At 41.9% G+C, this 25,168-nt stretch overlaps 1 protein-coding gene across 1 annotated transcript in view; it reads left to right on the forward strand.

Annotated features, from left to right (window-relative positions):
• The first annotated feature begins 4,697 nt into the window (after positions 1-4,697).
• Positions 4,698-25,168, forward strand: part of MBTPS1 (membrane bound transcription factor peptidase, site 1) — a 43,072-nt gene continuing 22,601 nt past the window's right edge. Inside the window, exons 1-9 of the mRNA XM_024202240.3 lie at positions 4,698-4,784; positions 14,088-14,571; positions 15,383-15,640; positions 16,897-17,100; positions 20,056-20,166; positions 21,386-21,495; positions 21,956-22,072; positions 23,488-23,555; positions 24,144-24,246. Coding sequence (XP_024058008.1) covers positions 14,385-14,571; positions 15,383-15,640; positions 16,897-17,100; positions 20,056-20,166; positions 21,386-21,495; positions 21,956-22,072; positions 23,488-23,555; positions 24,144-24,246 — 1,158 coding nt within the window. The 5' untranslated portion in view covers positions 4,698-4,784; positions 14,088-14,384. The remainder of the gene's footprint in view (positions 4,785-14,087; positions 14,572-15,382; positions 15,641-16,896; positions 17,101-20,055; positions 20,167-21,385; positions 21,496-21,955; positions 22,073-23,487; positions 23,556-24,143; positions 24,247-25,168) is intronic.

Consider the following 25,168-nt stretch of genomic DNA (forward strand, 5'->3'; position numbering starts at 1 on the left):
TATTACCACCCCCTTAACTGTTATAATGAGACCATTAAAATATAGAATAATGATGCAGAAGTAACTTCATGTAGTATCTGGTAGAGCAGTGGGTATCTTCTATATCTTCTAATTTGTGTTAATAGATCTGTTACCCATGAGGACAGGATTTGCCCTACATTCAATGCCAACGTCTTGTGTGGGATACAGGCCTAAAGAGCAGTAGCAACAATGTACAGCTCCGCTGCGGGAGGGAGGGAGACCCCGCAGGAGTACTCTGCACCTCTTGTACAGCAGAGCAGTGCTTCATGGCAGCAACATGGCGAGAGAGTTCACATGGGTCCAACAACTACATCTATCCATTGCCCAAAACCCCACGGTGGAGGGCAATTAGCAGGTTATAGCCTCTGATAGATCCCAGATGATGCAGTTGTGGCTGCAAAATAAAACTGACTCCTTCATGCCACCTGTGGGTTGGGAAAGCAGGATTCTCCCCCACCACCCAACTCCACTTACCGTAGGTGCCCTGTGCAAAGCCTGAATATTTACTTTGTACAGGGGGATTAGAATTCAGCCCCAACTGAATAAAGGATGGGTGCCGATTTGACTAATTACAAACCTGTTACAAGATGGCTAATTCTAAAACATATTTTGTGGTATTTTGGGTCAGATCTCTTTAAAATCCAATATACAGATAGTTCATACTGTGAAACCTCCCACAGGTTTTTATTATATAAAAATGAGACAAAGTGCTTTATGACTCAGTATACTTGCAATGCTAATTAGCAATTGGCTAACTGAGTTACGGCCGAGAGTGAAATTCAGTTGGGTCTAACAACTCTAATTTATTTGTTTCCTATAAGCCTATATGGTTTGGGTAATGACTCGTGCTCATGAAAAAGACTGCTTTAGATAAATGTGGGTACATGCAAAAATGGTGTACACAAACTGCACACATTTTATTAAAGAAAGACAAACTTTTGTCTTCAAGAAAACACTGATAAAGTGATTGGTTCTTTCTCATGTTCAACTTTAAGCACATGAATAGGTCCATACTCAAACTATTCACATCCTTAAGTCTTTGCAGGAATTGGGGTCCTAGTCAGTGACCTGTGAATAAACAGCCAAGTCAGAGCACTTAAAAACAAAAAATTAGATATAAGTGAGAGAAACAGTAGGTTAAGGATGGACTAGGCTTAAGGTTTAAGACCACTTCAGTTGTGATCATTTGTGAGATTAGTTTGGTGGTCTCAAGTACCTGTTGTCTGTATTGCAAAATAATGCACATCTTGCACTGGGATAGCAGTGCGAAGAACCTTGCACCGTGTCTTTCTAATGTGATTTCCTGCTTTAGCTAGTGTCGTCAATTTCTGACCTTCATTAGAATTTAAATAATCACTAAATTATTAAAGGGGGGGGGGGGGAGGGGGGAATCCACCTGTACAAGTGATAAAGTGAAGTGAAAGCTTTCTAGTTAATCACACTGTATATAGTGCATCTTAGTTCCATATACATTGTGTGTCTTGGAAAGCTGTACAATCTCTATACTGTCGAATAAAAACTGTCTGTGTTCATTGGCTATAATATACTTTGTCATAAAACTATGGTTGTAGCTGAAAAAGTGACTAAAACCGAGGGACTCAATATTTGTGAGTAATTCCAGATCAAATGTGCTCAATTGATTGAAGAAAATACTTTTCTTCTTAACTACAAGCAGTTGAGACTCATGGAGGAGCTGAAAGTTGTTTCCCTTCCCCCAGCTTGTGCATCCTTGTTAGCTTAAAAATAATTAGCTGATTGTGTGAACTACAGTAGAATCTAGCTTGCTCTCTTAAGGTGTATTGGAGCTGCAGGACTAACAATTAAAATATTTGTGACACACTGTGCTATGACCAAGGGTCTAAACTGCACAATACACCACAAACGTTTATTTATACTAGTTCCCAACTGTGCCATCAATGTTAGCATCAGTAGAGGGGCTAATTATCTAATTATCCGAGCCCTGCCCCCCGAGTCCAGCTGTGGGGAGCTGCAGCGGACCCTCCCCCTGTCCTGGGCATGGGACCCAAACAGCCCCCCACCCAGGGCAGGTGGAGGGACCCAGGCTCCCCTCAGCTGCCAGCACAACTCTCCCCGACCCAGGTCTGGCCGGGGAGTGGGGCAGCTGGGAGCTGCAGCCCAGTCACGGTAAGAGCTGGGCAGGCAGCTGTGGGGAGCCATCGCAGACCCTCCACCTGCCCTGGGTATGGGGCCCGAGCAGCCCCTGGCCCTGCCTCCCAGGTCCTCTGCCCAGGGCAGGTGGAGGATCTGCACCCCAGTTCCTCTCAGCTGCCTGCCCGCTCTTACCATCAAAGCCATGCATGGATACAAAATTTGTATCTGCATGCATGCTGGTATCCGCAGAAATGGTCCCACGGATATCCGCATCCGCAGTTCTAAAGTGGATACCTGTGTATTTGCAAGGCTCTACTCATTTGCAGAAGTGGTCCTTCCAGCTCAGAGTTAAAGTATAGTGGCAGCAGAGACGCTTGCAGCATTGTTTATCATATGCATTAGCAGAAGCCTTCACTCTCCTGGAGTCAGAAGAGAACAAAGCTGGTCTTATTTTGCATGGGCCAATCAACCCTGCCAGTTAAAGGTAAGATAGAAAATGTAAAAACAACAATTTCCACCCCACCATCAGCCTCAGCCTGGACCAGTCCACACAAGAGATCCACTTCCTGGACACTACAGTGCAAATAAGTGATGGTCACATAAACACCACCCTATACCGGAAACCTACTGACCGCTATACGTACCTACATGTCTCCAGCTTCCATCCAAGACACATCACACGATCCATTGTCTGCAGCCAAGCCCTAAGATACAACCGAATTTGCTCCAACCCCTCAGACAGAGACAAACACCTACACGATCTTTATCAAGCATTCATAAAACTACAATACCCACCTGGGGAAGTGAGGAAACAGATTGACAGAGCAAGACGGTACCCAGGAATCACCTACTACAGGACAGGCCCAACAAGGACAATAACAGAACACCACTGGCCATCACATACAGCCCCCAGCTAAAACCTCTCCAGTGCATTATCCACGATCTACAACCTATCCTGGAAAATGATCCCTCACTCTCACAGACCTTGGGAGGCAGGTCAGTCCTCGCTTACAGACAACCCCCCAACCTGAAGCAAATACTCACCAGCAACTACACACACCACAGAAACACCAACCCAGGAACCAATCCCTGCAGCAAACCTCGTTGCCTACTCTGTCCCCATATCTACTCTGGCGACACCATCAGAGGACCCAACCACATCAGCCACACCATCAAGGGCTCATTCACCTGCACATCCACTAATGTTATATATGCCATCATGTGCCAGCAGTGCCCCTCTGCCATGTACATTGGCCAAACCGGACAGTCCCTCCGCAAAAGAATAAATAGACACAAATCGGACATCAGGAATGGTAAAATACATAAGCCAGTAAGTGAACACTTCAATCTCCCTGGTCATTCTATTACAGATTTAAAAGTCACTATCATTGAACAAAAAAACTTCAGAAACAGACTTCAAAGAGAAACAGCAGAACTAAAATTCATTTGCAAATTTAACACCATTAATTTGGGCTTGAATAGGGACTGGGAGTGGCTGGCTCATTACAGAAGCAGCTTTTCCTCTCCTGGAATTGATACCTTCTCATCTATTATTGGGAGTAGACTACATCCACCCTGATTGAATTGTCCCTGTCAACACTGGTTCTCCACTTGCGAAGTAACTCCCTGCTCTCCCTGTGTCAGTATATAATGCCTGCATCTGTAACGTTCACTCTATGCATCTGAAGAAGTGAGGTTTTTACCCACAAAAGCTTATGCCCAAATAAATCTGTTAGTCTTTAAGGTGCCACCAGACTCCTTGTTGTTTTTGTAGATACAGACTAACATGGCTACCCCCGATAAAAAATGTAGTACAGCTGCCTCTCCTGGAAGACTAACTTTATTTGACAGGTTTCAGAGTAGCAGCCATGTTAGTCTGTATCTGCAAAAAGAACAGGAGTACTTGTGGCACCTTAGAGACTAACATTTATTTGAGCATAAGCTTTCGTGGGCTAACTTCAGTCAAGCCACGCTAATGGGCCTGCTTCTTGAGCGTTAGGGAATGAATACACGTGCATTTCCGCAAGAGAGGAGACTGAATTTAACATTAAATGCTGTGCCAGGATCTCCCTAGTCTACTTGAGGAAGTCACTCTTCTTTTCTCACACGGTCTCTGGGCGTGTGCCCAGGTGATCTCGTCCCTTGGAGGCACGGTGAACAGTAACTACCCAACCCCAGCCACAGTCGCCCCTCCAGCGCGCTGGGTAGCCCCCCCGCCAGGCGTTACACCCCACAAATCACCCCCAGCCCTGCTCTGTCCCCCCGGCCCCTCCACAGCATGGCACTACTGAGGGGCTCAAATCCTCCCTCCCCCCCCCCGCGGCAGCGTGAGCGTGGAGAACACGCGAGTTCGCGGCTGCCGGAGGCGAGCCCCAGGCTGCTGTAGGTACGCCGTGCTTTCCAGCCGGGGCATGCGACCCTGAAAGACCTGTATCCCGCACCAAGCCTCGCGAGACTCCTGACGCACATGCGCGCCTATCGCCCTGTTAACGGCTCCGGAGTGTTGCGCATGCGCCCCTCCTCCCCCGATGTTGAGCGTCAGGTCATCTTCCCGACGCTGTTGGCCGCCGTCTTCTCGCGAGACGTTGTTGGTAAACACCGCTCAAAATGGCGTGTGGAGGCCCCGGGCACGGTGCTTCGGCGGAGATACGGTTAGAGGCGGCGAGGGGTGGTGACTGAGGGAGGGTGTTGCGGTAGAGGCGGGAGCGTTGGTCCGCCTCGAGAGGCGGCGCTTCACCAGGGGGGAGGAGTGATGGAGCTGAACGTGGGGCGGCCGTGTGGGGGGCCAGAGGGGCCAGGAGAGAGCTCTGGAGGTGCTGTGTGCGTGTGAGGAGGGGGGTGACCACAGCGGGGCCCTAAGGGGTGAGGGAACCATAGGGGGCATATATGGGGACAAGGGGTCTCACCTTAATGAGGTGTCAAGTATCAGAGGGGGTAGCCGTGTTCCTCTGCATCGGTAAAAAGCGAGAAAGAGTCCTGTGGCACCTTATAGACTAACAGTCGTATTGGAGCATAAGCTTTTGGGGGTGAATACCGACTTTGTCAGATGCACGTAGTGGAAATTTCCAGAGGCAGGTATAAATATGCAGGCAAGAATCAGGAATCTGGACATTTCCACTACATGCATCCGACGAAGTGGGTATTCACCCCCGAAAGCTTATGCTCCAATACGTCTGTTAATCTATAACGTGCCACAGGGCTCTTTGTCGCTTATTAATGAGGTGAGGGACCTGTATTGCAGCCCTAGCGGGGTGAAGAAGCTGCATAACTACTTGGTGGAGGCACGTAGGGTTGTTTTGGGGAGGGGGGCTTCGGGGGAGGGGCATACAGTTCTCAAGGAGCCTGCAGTTAGTTAGTTTCCATTTTCCCAGCTCCTTATTCAAAGGCCCAAACAATTAAAAAATATATCAGGGTAAGGTTACTTTTTTAGAAATGTCATCACATTAACATTGTGGTAATCAGAATCCGTAATTAGCTAGCTAACAACTGAATGTACATGACAAAATGCTTCTTGGGACAGCCCAAGTGACATGTCCCTGTGGCCAACAACGTCAGACTGTCGTGAAGGAGCTGGGGCATGCCACCCCCCATCCCAAAGCTTTGTTCCTGTGCAGTATGCTGCCAAGTCACTCCTTCACCCCAATTTTACGGTTAAGTGGTGTTTGAATAAGGAGCTGGGTTTTGACTTATGTGACAAAACAAATATTGGGTCACCTGAAGTGACCCATCCTGGTGACCATCAGATGGTTCTCAAGGAGCTGGGATATGTTCTATCCATAACAAAAGCTTCTTTTCTGAGGTAAACTCTCCCAAATATTGTACATCTTTCACTAAAGTATTTAACTAGTTTGTCGCAAATTCATCTGTAACGTTCTCACAGAAATTATATAGACAACTAGATGTTAGAAAGTCTGTGATTACACATAAAGGTTCCTAAACAAACTGAACAGGAAAATGGCTACATTTATCAAAATTTAAATGTGTAAGACGTTTGTTATGACGTTGCCCCAACATTTGTTATGATGAAGGCTATGTTTTAGTCATAGGTATTTTTAGTAAAAGTCATGGACAGGTCACAGGCAATAAATAAAAATTCACAGCCTGTGACCTGTAACTAAAACTTGAGCTGGGGGGCCATGGGTGCTCTGGGGGGATGGTCTGGGGACACTGCGGGTGCTTGGGGTGGCCCTGGACCCCCGCTGGTGCAGGAGGTGGGGAAGGGTTGGCAGGCTCCCTGCCCGGCTCTGTGCAGCTCCGTGGAAGCGGCTGGCATGTCCCTGCAGCTACTAGGGGGAGGGAAGGCTAAGGGGGCTCCAGGTGCTGCCCCCGCCATGAGCGTTGGCTCCACAGCTCCCATTAGCTGGAAGCCACAGCCAATGGCAGCTGCGAGGGTTGTGCCCTCCGCCTAAGAGCTTCAGAAACATGCCAGCCACTTCTGGGGAGCTCTCCCCCTCCCCCGAGGTAAGCGCCGCCCTGCACCCCAACCCGCTGCCCCAGCCCTGAGCCCCCTCCCACACCCAAACTACTGCTGCCGGCCCAGGGGCTGCCCAGCTCGGGCATCCCTTGAGCCAGCTGCACCGGCCGCTGCAAAAGTCACAGAATCTATGGCCTCCATGACAGACACGCAGTCTTAGTTATGACTAAGGAAGTGGAGATATTCCAGCCACAAATGAAGAGTTCTCTCATTTCTAAAAAAAAATCAAAGTGTACTAAGCCACACTGCAAGTCTCAAAGCAACACTAAAGCCACTCACTAATTCAACTAATTGTAGTGCATTACAATAGGGTAATATCCCTTTAAGTGAATTGCAATTCCTCTAGAGGTGCTCACTGCATTCTGCAAGCCATCAGAAACCAATCAGAACTGCAGCATGCATTCAGCTATTTTTTGTATGTTTGTATATAGTTAATAAGCATGGTTATTTGGGGGTCAAATGTGCCTATGCTCTTTCTTCATATTATTTTTGTTGTATATATCGCAGGACATCCCAGTACACACAAACAAATTGCTTCACATGGCCCCCTCTGCCTAACTCTAGAGGGGAATGAAAAGCAGAAAGCAATACTACCTCTCTTGTTTGTTTCATTACCTCTTTTAGCACAAGTAAAAGAGAGTAAATTGACAGATGTGACTTGCTAATTTGGGGGTTCCATTTCTGTAATTTCAAAGCAAACTGCATACTTATCAGTGGTTTCCTCCCCTGCATCAGGGTCGCCCGTGCTCGACTGTCAGGACTGGCTAGACTGCAGTGGAGTCAAAACACGTCCTGGCTTGCTGCCCTGCTGGATCACTCGGTGACCCCTATACTCCTCTACCTCTTCCTCATCCAGCTCCTCCTCACTGTTCATGGTGGGGACCTGTGACTCAGGCTTCTCCAAAATATACATGGGGCTTTTGGAGGTGGTGGTGGGATCTCCGTAGAGGATGGCATGCAGCTCTTTGTAAAAGCGACATGTCTGTGGCTCCACACCAGATTGATTGCTGGCCTCCCTTAGCTTTCACACAGCACTGCTGGTGGTCCCTCTTGTTAGCCCTTCCCCTCCATGCCCCAAGCAATCTGCTCATAGATGTCAAGCGTTTTTATGGCTGGATCAGAGCTGTGCCTACATAGCCTCTTCTCCCCCCCTAGACGCAGGAGATCCAACACCTCCTGTGTTACAGTCGGGGCGGGGGGGGGGGGGGAGGCATTATGGGATAGCTCCTGTAGGCCAGTAACAGTCGATTGTAAGTAACACAATGTCTACACTGACACTGTGTCGACCTTACTACATTGACCTTGACTGTACGCCACTTGGAGAGGTGGTGTTATAAAGTCAGTGTAGTGGGGCAGTTACATCAGCAGGAGCGAAATTTAAGTGTAGATAACATCCACAGCTAGGTCAACATAAGCTGCGTTGCATCAACCTATCTGTGTAGCGTAGACCAGGCCAAAGTAACATTATCAACATAAAATAAGCTTCCGTAACATGTACCATTTATTCAGTTTAAATGCGCCACAAATAGCAAAATGGTGTAGTATAGGACAAAGTTTTAAAATTTTGGTATTTGAAGTTATGCTTCAAACCCACATTTATGCATGACAGTAAAAGTGGCCTGATTTTCAAAAGTGCTGGCTGTACGCAGCTTCCACTGACTTAAATAAGATTTGTGTATTCGACAAGTTGCAGACTTTTAAATTTTGACCAAAATGTTCACTAATTTGTGAAAAGACTTATTTTTCAGTTTATAAAGTTTGTATTTATTTTTATAACATTTTCAAACTCATTATGGAGGAGCAACAGTAGTCAGATTATTAAATGCACAGTTGTTTTAGGACCACACTGCATTTTACATAGTGCCTTCTAACTACAGCGGACCAGAAAATGGATTTTTCTTCACACAAAAAGAAGTTGAAGGTTTCAGAATTTGTTTTCATTCTGCATCTGGACAAAACCGAGATCTTTCCAAATATTTTGCAGAAAAATACAGAGAAAAAGAGAAACACAGGCACAGCCAATAATTTGGAGTTAGGGTGCTAAGGATGTGGGAGACCTAGATTCAAGTCTCTGCTCTGTTTGATTTTTTAGCGGGGACATAGACCTGGGTGAGCACAGAGTGAGTCTGTTTCTCTGTTTGGCCAATGGAATATAAATATTTATACAAAGCAGAACCACTTCACAGGGGAGAGTCTGACTCTGAATTAGGGACTTGAACCTGGGTCTCCTGCACCCCAGGCAAGTACCCACACCAGCCGTCTGTAGAGTCAGCATCTTTGTCTTTCTCAATCTCTCCTGTTGAAGCTGTTCCACCTGCATAATTCTATTCATTAGGCCAAAGAGAGAGAGACTGAAATCTTCACAATGACTTTTTTTGGGAATCCGCCCTTTCACACAATAGTTTTTGTTTTCACAAATTTGCATTTTTGAAAAGAAAAAGAAAGCACAGCAAGCTTTATTCATAACCCCAACATACTGTTGATATTAAACCATTATTACATGCTTTATTGGGTATTTTATATATAATTAGCAAGGATTTTAAAAAATATAATTAATGGTCTTAATACAGTATCAGCCATAGGGCAAATTTAATATAATTAATAATATGACACAAAAAATGAAGAAATAGTACAGTATTTACAATATTAAGTACATTTCATAAAATCTTGCTGTCTGGCCCCCACTCAAAAAAGAAAAAAAAATTACACCAACACACTTAAAAAAAAAAAATCTAGCACTTCTGTGTGTGCAATTTGAAGAATCCAAAATCTGCCCACGTGCACAAAGACTAACAGGGTTGTATGTAAAAATTCTAGAACTTGCATGCAGCCACATGCTAACCCAGAAAGTGCATGTGCATAGGTTGGAGTATATGCAGGTTTTTGCTCAAATAAAAGGTCATCTTTCAGCGATCAATTTCGAATGCATACAAATGAAAGTCTGTCTTTGAAAAGTTACCTACAAATTACCATCATTGGTGCTTAGTAGAGGGACATTATATAATGTGAGAATATATACCTATCATACACTAAGTATCATACACTTTCTTTTTGGGGGAAATTTTAACTATTACACTTAGAACACTGCGTTGTGGTAAAGAAATAGGAGAGTTGGGAAGTCACCGTGTCTCCTTCCTTTCCGTACCAATCCCACACACTCCTTCCTGTAAATTTCTGAAACTGAGTAAACTATCATTATTTCCCTGCAGTCCAATTGTTGTTAAATGCCTCACTCATTGTAAATAGCCTTTGCAGCACTTCATATCTATTTTGAAATAGTTCAACCTCAGTTTTTGCTGCCTGATATTTTTTTATTTTTATATTAATGATGTACAGTAGATTATCCCTTGGGCATGTGTTGGTGAATATCACCTTGACTTTCTTCAGTTTGACCACACACTCTATTGAGGACAGGACAACCAATATTTTGGTTTATGCACCTGCCCTTGAGGAGCCTTAAAATATTTGTTTCAGTTCTTGGGTGTTGAATGTGGACATTTATTTCGGGTCTCGACTTGAGTGAGATGCTTTGGAATATCTAAATCAGCAACAACTTCAGCTACTTTCTTCTTAGGCTTCTACTTCCTGTTACAGTTATGCAAGATGCCTATAGCAGTTGCACATGGTTTACCTTTAATTGTGTCTTTCATAATTTCCACAAACTCTGAAGCTCTTCAAGGAGTTTGTCATTCAGATCTTGTTTTTTCACTATTCTGAACCAGTTTTCAACAGTGTCTGTCCTTCGCTAGGTTTCAGAGTAGCAGTCGTGTTAGTCTGTATCCGTAAAAAGAACAGGAGTACTTGTGGCACCTTAGAGACTAACAAATTTATTTGAGCATAGAATGGAACATATAACAAGAGTATATATATATATACACACATACAGAGAAGATGCCATACCAGCTCTAAGAGGCTAATTAATTAAGATGACCTATTATCAGCAGGAAAAAAACTTCTGTAGTGATAATCAAGATGGTCAATTACAGACAGTTGACAAGAGGTGTAAGGATAGTTATCATATCATAAGGAAATAGATTCAAGTAGTGTAATGACTCAGCCATTCCCAGTCTCTATTCAAGCCAGAGTTAATGGTATCTAATTTGCAAATCAATTCAAGCTCAGCAGTTTCTCTTTGGAGTCTGTTTTTGAAGTCTTTCTGTTGCAAAATTGCCACCTTCAGGTCTGTTACTGAGTGGCCAGAGAGGTCGAAGTGTTCTCCTACATGATTCCTGATGTCAGATTTGTGTCCGTTTATTCTTTTGCGTAGAGACTGTCCGTTTTGGCCAATGTACATGGCAGAAGGGCATTGCTGGCACACAATGGCATATATCACATTGGTAGACGTGCAGGTGAACGAGCCCCATGGCTGATGTTCGTGGCTATTTTATTGCGTGTAGCACATTGCCACTCCATAATGGTCATATTGAGACATACTTGAACAGTATTTCCTGCAATTCAGCACCCTAATGTATGTGATGAAATCAGTTTAACAGAAGTTGAATTGTGCAAGTTGCTCCCTGTTTACTCTCAATCACTATTTCATGATCAAATCCAAGAATGTTTTAAGTAAAGAAAATCTGTTTCTGTACACATTGTGCTACCTCTTTTAGTGCACTGTCTAGTAAAATATCGTGTACTGAAAATCATGCTGCAGAAACATACAAGAAAAACTTCTTGACATCAGTGGAAAATCACTTTAGCTAAATGTCCACATATTATTTTTATCATATGCACTATGGCAAATGTGTAATATTGTAAAATCAGCTTGCCCTCTCCCAGTACATACTTAAAACAAGCATTGAAATAACTTATAGGAGTCATCTGGCTGATAACCTCTGTAATAGCATGAATTAAAGCCCAACCAAAGTCATAGTTTGCTTTTTGTTCTCTCAACTGATGACCAGTTACTCTGAATATCTGTAGAAAGTAAGGCCAGCTAAAGTGAAATGTTTGGAGTGCTTTGGTTAGCTGTTAGCATCTCTGCTAACCATAGTTAAGGCTACATTTTAGTCACGGGTATTTTTAGCAAAAGTCATGTACAGCTCATGACTGTAAAGAAAAAGTAAAGAAAAATGCATGGCCCATGACCCATCCATGACTTGTGCTATACCCCTGCGTAAATATTGGGAGTGCCATGGGTGCTTGGGGGGGGGGAGCAGAGGGAGGCGGTCTGAGAGGTGCCGGGGGGGGCGGTCTGGGGAGCACCATGGGTGAGAGCAGCCCGGAATCCCCATTGGTGCTGGGGCGGAAGGTTGGCAGGGCTGGCAGGCTCCCTCCCCGGCTTCTCAGATAGCGGCGACATGTCCCTCCCTCAGCTCCCAGCTTCGCGCACTGTTAGCTCTGCAGCTCCCATTGGCCAGCAACAGTGGCCAATGGGAGCTTTGGGGGCGGTGCCTGCAGGTGGAGGCAGCATGTGGAGCTAGGAGCTGAGGGAGGGACATGTTGCTGCTTCCGGGGAGCCCCCCCCCAAGATAAGCACTGCCCCTCCCATGCCCCAACCCCCACTCTGACCCCCGATACCCCCACCCAAACTCTTCCTACTGCTGGGGGGCAGACAGTGGCCCGAGACTGCCCCAGCAAAGGCTGGTGTGACTGACACAGGGGCTGCCTGAGTTCCTTGGGCAACCCTGGAGCCAGCCGCACCAGCCGCTGCAGAAGTCACGGAATCAAACTTGCAGCCTTAACCTGTGACATTGAGGTGTAAGTTACATACACCCACTCTCTGAAGATCCAATACTAAGTGCAGCTGAGCTTACATATACATATGCTTTTTGAAAAGTGAAATAGCAATGTACTGCAAATACAAATGGGCTATATTACATGATATTATTTCAGAGGCATCTTGTTTTGCCTGGGTGTTAATGCAGTCTGGTAGATGTTGCAGTGAGTTCTTCCTTCAAGGTTACCTTCACTTGGGGTGACCAAGACTTATTTTGTCACATATAGGCAGTCAAAACCCAACTCCTTATTTGATTATTTAATTGATAAATAATTAAAATTTTTATCACATTAATTTGATGAAATTTCCAAAAAATTAATCTGATATATTTTTAAATAATTTTGTTCTTTGAATGTGGTAATGGGAACCCATGAATAAGGAGATGGTATGGTGAATAAGGAACTATCTTCAGCCTCTTGGTTCTCATAAGTGCTGAATGGCTGATTTGCAGTAAGGATGGGGTTGGGTCCCTGTCCTCTTGCTTTGTCTGTCATATGCTGCTCCCTGCATTGAGTGCAGCAGATATTTCTAGACTGCATTTTTGATGAACTGCTATACTATTAAACTACTTTTTTATTGGAAACCTCAGTAGGTTCCTGTTGCCATGTTCTGCTGGATCTGTTAAGATATGATACATCTGTGCTATTTATACCAGATGAAGACTTTTATCCTGAGCTGTGGTTCTTACATGGAGCAGGACAAATTGCATTGCCAGCATGGAGTTGTCATAACTTGTCACTTACTATGCTGTATTTTAACTCAACTCAAATAAAAAATTTTGGATGTTGGGTGTCCCGAAATCACTTGCTTCTCACTACCTCTGGTTCGGACAGCAGAGCTGTCTATCCAAGTTTTCCTGTTGCTTCATCCCTAAATCCAAGTGAAGTATTTAAAATGTCAGTGTAGCATTTAGGATTTTAGCGGTTTTTAAAGCGAGTTTTCTGAATAACAAATTCATATTAATGTTTTGTATATTATAGTGCCTAGCTGGCCTAGATTCCGAAGAAAAGCATTTTTACAGAGTCCCTGTTACACTGAAATCCCCCCAGTAATAATCTCTACTAAATGGTTGTCATTTGGAATTATATAACACCTTCACTCAGGAAAAACAAGCACATACCTCTAAGTAATAATTCCTTTAGGGGAATCTTGACAGACAAATGCCATAAAAATTTCACTCAAAAGTATAAGCCAAGGTCTGTTCTTGTGTAAGAGTGGACAGAATGAAACTGGATTCATCATCACTACATTCCTTTAGCCTCAATTTCCATCAAACATAATGTCTGATGTGAAATTTGCCTGTGCTTTCAACTCAGTATGTGCAAAAGCTTGTTGATAAATATCTTGTTTTATATCTTCATACTGTCCTTTCCATAACACTTCTCAATTTAATACATGTTGTTATACTATCACTACTAGGTGCTACAGTAATACACATAATAATAATAATAATATTTGATGATAGTGCCTGTAAGTCTCAGTCAGGATTGGGTCCCGTTGTGTTTAGTGTTGTACAAAAATGAATGAGGAGACAATTGTTAATAAGTAAATACAAAACATATCCTATAATGACTTTGTCAGCAGTTTTGAAATCTACAAAAATAAAATAAATTAAAATTAAAAATCAAAGAGAAGCATAATCTAGAATGAAATGGTTTCTCTCCAATAATAATTGCTGAATGTCAGTTATTGTTGTAATATATGTTTTTGTATGTTTGGCAAATCTAATAATTTTTGTTGGTGGGTTTGTTTATTTTACAGGTCGGATTGCAAAAAACTTGATTAATTCTACTTTGGGCTTACCTTTCCCATCAAAAAATGGAGTACAGGACTCAGCTATCACATTCTGAGTGAGAGAATCCTTTAATCCAAAATGGAGAAAAAACGTAGAAAGAAATAAGCCTGTTTACTAGGCTTAACCTCAAAAAACCATGAAATCTAGATTTTTGCTTTGAGACTATCCAGTTGAACAGCACAGCAAAGGCAACATTTATTGATACAAAATTGAACTAATTTATAAAGAGAAAACGTGTCATTTGAATATATGGAATTTTTGGAATGAAACCATATTCTCTTATGACCATGAAGTTTGCAAACATCTGGTTGATCCTGATTGTAATTTTACTCTGTGGCAAAAAACACTTGGGTACAAGACTAGGAAATTCCTCTCATGAGGCCCACCTATGTCCTGGATGCTCTCGTCTTACTTTGAAAGTGGAATTCTCTTCGACAGTAGTAGAACATGGTAATAAAGAATCCAGTTTTTTAAAATGTGTTTAAAGCTTAGATACATGCTGCTGCTGATTTATGTATTATTTTATTTGTGTTAACATAGTGCTCAAAGACCCCAATCAGATATGGAGTCCTGTTGTGCGAAGTCCTTTATAGTCATATAGGAAGACCCCGTCCCCTTCCCCTTCAGTTACAGTCTAACTGAAAACAAGATACATAAAGAAAGCATGACAAATAATAGGAGGGTGGGAGTAGAAGACAAGCTAATGGTAAAAATATCATGGGATTATGTAGGCTAACGGGATGTGCAGAATTTGATGGTTCCAAATTGTTTAGAAAGTTTTTTTGGAGGGAATGGGTTTGTCTCTGACATCGTCATTAGTTGGCTTATTTTTAATACACATCAAAATGCAGATATAAATTCAATTTAAATATTTTTTTCTGGATGTTTTACAAATTCCACAGCATAAAAACCATATAAAACAAAGTGTTCACTATTTTATTTTTTGGTGACAGATTCTGAACTAACCTATGTATGAGGTTTTCCAAACAGTCTGGGCATAATTAGACAAGTATCGTACCTTCTGTTAAAATTAATGTGTTTTAAAACCCCTAGGCTGTTTTGAAAATCATAACCTGTATAAATAGTAAATCCAAGTTACCATAATATTCTTAGTAATGGAATCATAATATTTTCATTTGGGAGGTGGAGACATTTGTTTTGATAGTAAGGAGGAAGATTCAGTTCTCGGTGGTGGTATAGATGTGCCTTTTGTAATGTATGGTTGAAATGTCATTTCTAATGTGTGGTATTCTGCTTGCAGAATATATTGTGGCTTTCAATGGATACTTTACAGCTAAAGCTAGAAGTAAATTTATTTCAAGTGCATTGAAGAACAGTGATATAGAGAACTGGAGGATTGTACCTCGCAACAACCCAGCCAGTGACTACCCTAGTGATTTTGAGGTGATCCAGATCAAAGAGAAACAGAAGGATGGAGTACTGACACTAGAAGACCACCCAAACATCAAACGAGTAACCCCCCAGCGGAAAGTATTTCGCTCTCTCAAGTATTCAGAGCGTAAGTATATTCATCCTTCAAAAGAGCTGTTCCTAATCTCTGATGGCACTAAGTTCATTTTTAAAAAATCAGTAGGCTTTATTCCAGTCCCAAAACATTAGTGTTATTACTCCTGGGGGAATTCTGCGTCACTGCAGAATGCAGAATTCCTTGGTTGCCCTGCAGAATTTCTGGCCGCCACTAGGGGCTGCTGGACTCTGCAGAGTCCAACTCGCAGTGAGCAGAGAGTCCAGCCTGGCAGGGCTGGAGGCTGCACGCTCTTTGATCCTTATTCTCCTGGGGAGAGGGCCTGGGAGACCCAGCCAGCTCTGGCAGTGGGTGAGGAAGGGCAGGGCTGCACCACCCCATGTCCCCAGCGGGATAGTAAAGAAGCTGGGTGAAGTAAAGGCTCTGGGGGTGCTGGTGTCTGTGCCGGGGGCTGCCCCACAGCTGGGCTCTGGAGGGATGGAAGTACAGCCCAACACAGCTCCTTCCAACACCCCCCATCTGGAACTGGGTTGTTGTAGCGGTTTCTTTAACTCTCTACTCCTGGGGGAATTTTTTTTGCTGTTGTTTGTATTGTTGACATACTTGTTGACAGGTATTTTGAAATAAATTACCAAAATAATTGAAACTGAAGTGATTATATTGTGTTATTTTGACAAATAAAATATGCAGAATTTTGCAGAATTTCAAAATATCGTGCGCAGAACTTTTAATTTTTTGCCACAGAACTTTAAATTTTTTAGCGCAGAAATCCCCCAGGAGTATGTTATACAAATGAGAATGCAGTGACTTCTGGATATTATGTTTTATTTCTGATAAAGGCTCATCCCGTTAACTGTGAAACTATCACTATTTTAGAATACCTATTCTGAGGTGTGATCAAGGATTTTCTGTAGTGACATAATACAGTATGTTATAGATTCAATCTACTAGGGATTTAATGGGCAAAATTCCCGCTGACTTCAGTGGGGTCAGGATTTCACCTATTGACTTCAGTTAATCTAGTCACATGCTTAAGTTAAACGCGTATAATATATTCGGTATAGGAGCTGTAGTAATTAGCTTTTAAAATGAAGCTTTTGTATTTAGAGGATATATTAAGGATTTAAATAAAATTTGGGTCAGACGAATGTCTGAAAAGTGAAAATTTTTCTATCTAAAATTTTTGTTCACAGTAGGGCTAAAGTGTACTAATAACATGTTTATATATTTCATAGTATTGAAAATAAAATGTTTTGCGTTTTTCTTTTCTCCAACCAAATCATATCTAGCTGATCCTACGTTGCCATGCAATGAAACCAGATGGACTCAAAAATGGCAGTCATCTCGTCCTCTGAGAAGAGCAAGCCTATCATTAGGCTCTGGATTTTGGCATGCAACAGGCAGACATTCAAGCAGGCGTTTACTGAGAGCTATACCACGGCAAGTTGCTCAAACCCTGCAGGCAGATGTGCTCTGGCAAATGGGTTATACAGGTATGCTTTTGTCTCTTGGTTTGGGATAACTGTCTGGCTAGAAAACAAAAAAATTGAGAGTCTCTGAGACAAGCGAGAAGAAAATACTCCTGTAGTAATAAGGATACACAACCAGTTCCCTTTTTGTATTTATTAATCCATTACAGATGTGTCTAAATTCTCTAGAGACTGAGGCCAGGCCTACATTAGAAATGCTTGCACTTTTGCTGGCATAGCTTATTTCAGCCCCCCTGAGCAAAATAAGCTATACCAGCAAAAGTGCAGTTTTACTGGTATAACTGTCTATACTAGGGGCTTTGCCAGCAGAGCCCGATGGTCACTGTTCACACCTCTCCCCACCCTTAACCAGTATATGGTTGGTTATGCAATATACTAGCAACATTTTGTAGTGCAGACCTGGCCTGAGAGGTACTTAGTTTTATAATACATTTATTGAACATTGTTGACTTGATGGAAAGTGCTATATACCGTTTGTATTTATGCAGCCCGGACTCGGTGCAGCTTTTCTTTAGCTGAAAAATGAAATCAGTTATTTTTAAATGGTTAATTTAGAAAGAGAACATACAGCCCAAAATTTTCCCACAGCTCCAAATTCTTCCTTCCACCCATGTCATCTCCTTTTTTTTGTCCCCCTACAGCCCCACTTCTCAATATGCTTCTTTCCCAGCTTCCCTGCTACGTTAAACTTTTAAATGTTGATACATATCAACTTTTAAAAGCTTAATGTGGTAGGGGGAGATGGTGAGGAGCAAGTTGTTGCATGTAAGGTAGAGAGCATGTCTCTGTGTTAGGGGTAGTTGTGGCTGGGGGAAGTGGGAAGGAGTTCAGCTGTAGAAGGTGTAGGGGACATTGAGTCTCTGTAGTGGGCTAAGGAGGATAACAAATATCAACGTTGATAGCTAATCATGTCAGTAATTGTCAACACTGATATACCATTACAATCACTAAAAAAATAAGGAAATCACAAGTTAAGCATGCAAATGAAGGTTACCTTAAACACCCAAACTTCACACTACTCAAATGTTCTCACAGTACATCTGCACAACAGGCTGCCTTGCAGTTCCGGCAACTAGCCAGCTGTAATTCAAACACTAAATTTCTCCACATTGCACTCAAAACACACAACCCTTATTCCAGTCTCACAGTTTTTCATGTGAAAATAACATTAGAGACTTTACTATATATGTATATAAATACATTATAATTTAGCTGTTGCTGTAGAGATCCAAGGCTGGGCTTTGGATGTAATATAGAGCAGGGGTTCTCAACCTTTCTCTTTCCGAGGCCCCTCCCCAACATGCTATAAAAACTCCACGGCCTACTAGTGTCACAAAAACTGTTTTTCTGCATATAAGGGCCAGCATTAGGGGTTAGCAAGCGGGGCAGTTGCCTGGGGCCCCACACTCCAGGAGTCCCTGGGAAGCTACATTGATCAGACTTCGGTTTCAGCCCCAGGTGGTGGGGCTCTGGGCTTCGGCCCCATGCAATGGAGCTTTGGCTTTCTGCCCTGGGTCCCAATGATTCTAATGCTGGCCCTGCTTCGCGGACTCCCTGAATCCTGCTCGTGGCCCCCCAGAGCACCCAGACCCCTGGTTGAGAACCACTGATACAGAGGATTTTGTACGTGCTGTGGATGTAATGTAGAGGTATTTTGTGTGGGCATTGTGGTTGGTTCTATAGTGGAAGTTTAAGGAAGTTTTTCATGGAGGTACTTTCTCATAATACAGTAAAAGTTTTTTTAACCGGCATGCTGGGGGAACGGGGGGTGCCGATAAATTAAAAATGCCAGTTAACTCAGAGGGAGGGGTTTGGAGTGGCGGGGTGGGGCGGGGTGCTGGGACGTGGGAGGAGCTGAGGGGCATGGGCTCTGGGAGGGAGTTTGGGTCCAGGAGGGGGCTTGGGTCGTGGGAGGGGGCTCAGGGTGCCAAATTGGTGGGAGGGAGGGAATGCTCACCTCTGGCAGCTCCCTGCAAGCGGCTCCCTGTCCCTGTTGCTCCTGGCGGAGGTGCGGCCAGGTGGCTGTGCAAGCAGGCACGCTACCTCTGTCTGCAGGCGCCGCCCCCTGCAGCTCTCATTGGCTGCGGTTCCTGGCCAGTGGGCTGGGAGCCGCAGAATCAGTGCTCGGGGAGGGGGAACGGAGGCAGCGTGCCTGCAGAGCCGCCTGGCCGTGCCTCCGCCAACAACAGCAGGGACGGGGAGCTGCTTGCAGGGAGCTGCTGGAGGTGAGCGCCCCCTCACCCCCAATGTGGCACCACAATCCTCTCCTGCGCCCCAAGCCCCCTGACCCAAGCCCCCTCCCAGACCCAAACTTCTTCCCAGAGCGTGCCCCGCAGCTCCTCCCACGTCCCAGCCCCCTGCTGGGACGGCACCAATTGCACTATAAACCAGACTTTTAATGCAGATCAGAAATGCTGGTTTATAGAGCTTGCTGGTTGGTGAAGTGTTGGATGAAAGAGCTTTTACTATACATACGTGCATGTGGAAAAAGTTAAGGTTGCACAGGCAACTATATTTTATATTTCCTGACCTTTCAAGTGTTTCACTTTGTAAACTTAATATTCTTTTAAAGTAATTCTTTAGAAAAATATACTAAATCATTTTTGTTGAAAAACCAAGATACACGTGTAATTTTCAGTTGTATGCAGGTAAAAGTAAAAAGGAGATCAATTTGTTGATCTCCTTACCTTGATCCAAATCCCTCATGGGGTCAAAATTAGCTTTACTTTTTTCCCCCCCCCCGACTCTGTGAAATTAGTCTTGCCTTTATGAAACTGAATGGAACTAATGCTCTTTAGGTGAATTTCTAGAGTGAACCAGGACTTTTGGTTTTGGAAAACATGAAATGCTTTGTGTAGACCATGCAGTGCATTAAGCACCCAGGAGACTCCATTTATAAATCAGAATAAACTGATACAAATGCTATGTTTGCATACCAATCCTCTTTTACGGAAATAGGTGCTGGTGTAAGAGTTGCTGTCTTTGATACTGGACTGAGTGAGAAACATCCACATTTCAAAAACGTAAAAGAAAGAACAAACTGGACTAATGAGAGAACCTTGGATGATGGTGGGTTTAATATATAGCATTGCTGAAACTATAGATTATGTATTTTACATCATGTGTTTCATCATGGATTATGAAGTAAAATTGTTTATTTGAGATTAGAATTACATGTCTTCCCAGATAATGGACCAAATTCTGCAATGTGTTGAGTGCTTTGAATTCTCACTAAATTAACTGATGGCTCAACACCTCCCAGGATTTTGTGTTGTCTCCTCTGAGTCATATGCCATATTTCTTCAAGGATTTTAAGAAAGGGCTAGGGGACAAAATGTTATCCAAGCAGAAATGCAATGTAGAAATACCTGGGGGTGAGGCAACTCCCAGGCATTTTTTTGACTTGCCCCTATTATTTTTTAATATTAGTGCGTTAATTTTTTCCTTTTATCAGAGATAATATTTTGATTCATTTTCAGGTAATCTAGTGAGTTATTACAGTTTTGGCAGCTCTCCTTTAAACATTAGTAATCCACATAATTTTTCAGTGGAAAAGAAAAATTGTGGCACCAACATAAACTCTGCAGATCCATACCAATATTCTGCATTTCTTTTTATCTGCCTTTGTATGATTGTCTCTCGTCGTCTTGTATTTGCCCCATCTTATACACCTGTGCTGCAAATATGCAAATACTTAACTTTATGCACTATTTTTTTAATTCAAAATGGTATTTTGATTTCAAATTTGGACAATTAAAAAAACAAAAGCAAACCCTCCACACACACAAAGGTTGAAACACACCCGAAACAGCCAAATCCAAACAGTTGGGGGGAAAAAAGTTGTTTAGAGTTGACCAAAACATTTAATAAGTAAACTTGAGGGATAGAAAATATTTCCTGTCTATAGGATATCCTTTTTCCTCTGTTTCTGCACATTATATATTTAATGGATGAGATTCTTTTTCTACTGAAATCAGGAGGAAAACTTGGTTTCAATGAGGCCAGGATTTCACCCCATATATATACAGTTTCAGTTGTAGAAATTGTTGTTGGTAGGAATTGCTTAGCATCTATTGCAAAGCATTTTAGAACAAAGTGAAACAAGTTCTCAACTTGGACCAACATTTCTGTTGCTTTTTAAAATAAACTTAAATGTTCCTAAGGATGAAAGAGATAAGCAATTGGATCTGCATACAAAATGTCTGGATTTTTAAAAATTTTACAGTGAAATGGTTTGGCCTCTAACATTTTATTTTATTAACTTTATACTACTACTAATTTGCAACAGGTCTGGGCCATGGGACGTTTGTGGCAGGTGTTATAGCCAGCATGCGGGAATGCCAGGGATTTGCTCCAAATGCAGAGCTGCACATTTTTAGGGTCTTCACAAATAATCAGGTAGATATTGTAAATGTTTTATTTTAATTCAAACCTTTCTGGAATAACACACTATTAACCCTTAAATTACAAATACTGTTAATTCTCATGAACTTTAAAGTATTTCCTTTTGTAAAGAGAGAGTTTGTTTTTTTAACAGAATTATGTACATTTACACAGATTTTAGAATTGCCTCCTGGAGTTTATTTTCAAATAAGAATTTGGTATTAAAATCAACTTCATCCAGGGCCACTACCTCTTACTTTTAGTGTTATTTTAATGAAGGATTAAAAAAAAAAATCAAATGAACTTTTCATTTTAAATACCAAAGAAAAAACAAAGTAGGATTTTTTTTGTTTCAGCCCTCTACTTTTGTCTGTTTCCTACCCTTAAATTCCTATTTCTTTTAATACCTAACTTTATTTTGTTATATTCTCATTTGATTTCTAAATGGTTGCTTTTGTTGTGCTTTAATAAACAGGTCTCCTATACATCTTGGTTTCTCGATGCCTTTAACTATGCCATCTTAAAGAAGATAGATGTATTAAACCTTAGTATTGGTGGTCCAGACTTTATGGATCATCCTTTTGTTGACAAGGTAAGTGCAAAAACTACAGTGGAGTCTCATCATAGGCGCATCTAACTTACGCGATTTTAACTATACGCACTCGGCAAAACAAAACAAAGAAGAGAAAAATAACAATTTAAATACTGTACCTGTAGTGTGGGCGATTCCGCCCGCCATTCCACTCAATGAGCATTTGACTATACGTGATTTTCGCCTTATGCGCTGACTTCAGAACCTAACCCCCGCATAAGATGCGACTCCCCTGTATGAACATATATATTTTAGCATGGTCGCCTCATTGGTCCCAATTCTGAAATCTGTTCTGTGTGGGCAGACCCTCATGACTGTGCAGAGTTCCATTGGCATCAGTGAAGGTCTGCACAGATTCAGGCGTCTGTCCTTGCAGAGCAGCTTACAAGATCAGCGCTTTACTGGCCACTATTTTTATTGGAATGGTTTCTATTAAAAAGCCCATGTATACAGACTGATGGGTAAAGTTTTCAAAGTGCTAGGTGAAGTTTTAGTAGTGTGACTCTCACCAGCTTAAATGGAAAGTTGTTGGCTAAAATCCATTGCTTTTGAAAAATTTACTCCTGAATGGTGGGTTAATTTTGTAATCAGAAACCATTTATCAGAAGTTCAATTGCAAATTTTATATGAGGAAACTTGATTTAATTAGAAGTAGAGTTAATAGGCTGGAATATGTGACTACAAGTCTTTTTCAAAGTAAGTCAGCATTGAAAAATAACTTTTTAAAATTAGCAATTACATTTTATCTTTAAAAATCGTTAAGCCCACATTCATCTGTAGTAAAAACTGCAGAACTGTACCTGAATTATGAAGAAATATGACTTAGACTGACAGCCATAGGAACCAATCTTTCAAAAGCACTAAATTAATTAAAATGTTTAAAAAGAACCAAAACCTAAAAACCTGTTTTGGAAAGGGCTATGTAGGTAGCTTGGCACATGAAAATAATTTGTTCTGTTCCAAACGCTCTCTAAATTATCTTAATTCAGTTTAATTTGACAATCAAACGTTTACTGCTCTCCTTGGAAAATTTGGGTAGAAAGTAGTATTTGATTTAGGTGTCTAGTATGTACATGTTGTTATGCAAGGGTGCAATTACTGGTGGATTATTGAGCATATAACTTAATATTAAAAATTACATGTCTGAGCTGAAGGCATGCAAATCATTTGTCTCTTTTGAAAACCTTGGCCTGCACTAATAGTTGTGTTTATTCTTACTCTTTGAGACTGAGAATTATATTAGTGAAAGTGTCAATGGTATGTGTGATGCAAGTACCATTAAAATAAAAAGTGTGGATTTAAGGAAATTGTTGTAGTCAGACTAGTACAGTACGTGTGTAAATAATTTATTTCTTTATTTAACTGGCTTCAGTACATTGCTTTCAATAATGTGTCTATATTTGCTGGCTTTGCAGGTATGGGAACTGACAGCTAACAATGTGATCATGGTTTCTGCTATTGGCAATGATGGCCCTTTATATGGGTAAGTTTCTTTAAAAGCGTTTGATTAAAAATTTCCTGTATCTGAGGTATAATCCCCTACCTCTTCTTGGGGAAAAAAATCGCAGATTATTCCATCTTTTGAGAATGAGTCAGGCTGTTTTTTCCACTGTAGATTTTTCTTTTACCTGAGGAGCACATTCTTGAATTAGATTAGCTGCAGCTATTTAATTCAGTAGTTTTGATAGTATGTAAACCCTTAAAAGAAGTCAGTGAGTCCTTAAAACTGATGTTTGCCTGTCAATATTAACAAACTTTCGTGCATGCAAATCTCAAACTTCAGGGAAAATCTAAGAAATGTATTGATTGCTTTTTGGTCCCTCATGTAATAATACTAAAATAAATATCGCTCCTTTTCTTGGTATATGTTTTGATATTTTAAGGGATTGCTTGCATAGTTGCTGTAAATGAAGTTGTCAGAAATAATTCACCCAACTATCCAAGGTTGTCAGTTGTCAAAGCTGCAGAACCTAGACAGACAAAGAAAACCTGGTGGTGATGTGCCCATTATTTTTATTGTCTCCCTCCCACCCCCCCTTCCTTCTGCCCTCCCTCTGCTCACTCATTTTAGCACTCTCAATAACCCTGCTGACCAGATGGATGTGATTGGAGTAGGAGGAATTGACTTTGAAGATAATATAGCTCGTTTCTCATCAAGGGGAATGACCACTTGGGTAAGCTCAAATATAAAATATGCATGGCTTCAAAACATTTAACATGAACTTTCTCATTCTAACAGAGATGCCCTCTCTGCCATGTTAGCTTTTTTAAATCTCAGTAGGTCCAGTCATCTGGGATTAAATTAGTTCATGTGGTTGAAAAGGTAAAATGTGCAAAGTATTGAACTGTAATAGGTACAGGAGAATTGACTGAATGCAGTCTCTAATCACAAACTGACTTCAATTAAATGAAGTTCCTTTTTAGGTGATAAAAGTAAATCCTTAAAATAGCCATTTCATCCTCAGAACAGAACTTTATTTTAATGGGCTTTTAGGTTTTCAGTGCTACATGGAAGTGAGCCAGAGGGACCCTTTTATGCTTTTTGATGGGGTGCATCATGTCTTTGCCCTCAAATCACCCAGATTTGTTAGCCACTGTGCAGGATGCTGTGGTTACTGCTTCATTCCACCTCATTCCCTTTGTGGGATCCTAGCTCCACTGTCGGCACTATCCTTAGGCAGTCTGTTAACTTGAGGAGCACATATGGGCTTAGTGCTTGTCTCTAGAAGCTGTGCAAACCCTTTGCTACCCTTATAATTAGATATTAGAAAAACTTTTTAACCCAAATCTCCCTTGCTGCAGATTAAGCCCATTACTTCCTGTTTTACCGTCAGTGGACATGGAGAACAATTGATCATAATTGATTGCTCTTTATAACAGCCCTTAACATATTTGAAGATTATCAGGTCCCCCTTTATTCTTTTCTCAAGACTAAACATGTCCAGGTTTTTTAACCTTTCTTCATAGGTCAGGATTTCTAAACCTTTTATCATTTTTGTTGCTCTACTCTGGAGTCTCTACAATTTGTCCACCTCTTTCCTAAAGAATGGCACCCAGAGTCCAGGACAATACTAGCTGAGGCCTGACCATTACCTG

The sequence above is a fragment of the Terrapene carolina genome, unplaced genomic scaffold (genome assembly GCF_002925995.2).
Source record: "Terrapene carolina triunguis isolate 2854851 unplaced genomic scaffold, T_m_triunguis-2.0 Scaffold130, whole genome shotgun sequence".
In the NCBI taxonomy this organism is placed as follows: domain Eukaryota; kingdom Metazoa; phylum Chordata; order Testudines; family Emydidae; genus Terrapene; species Terrapene triunguis.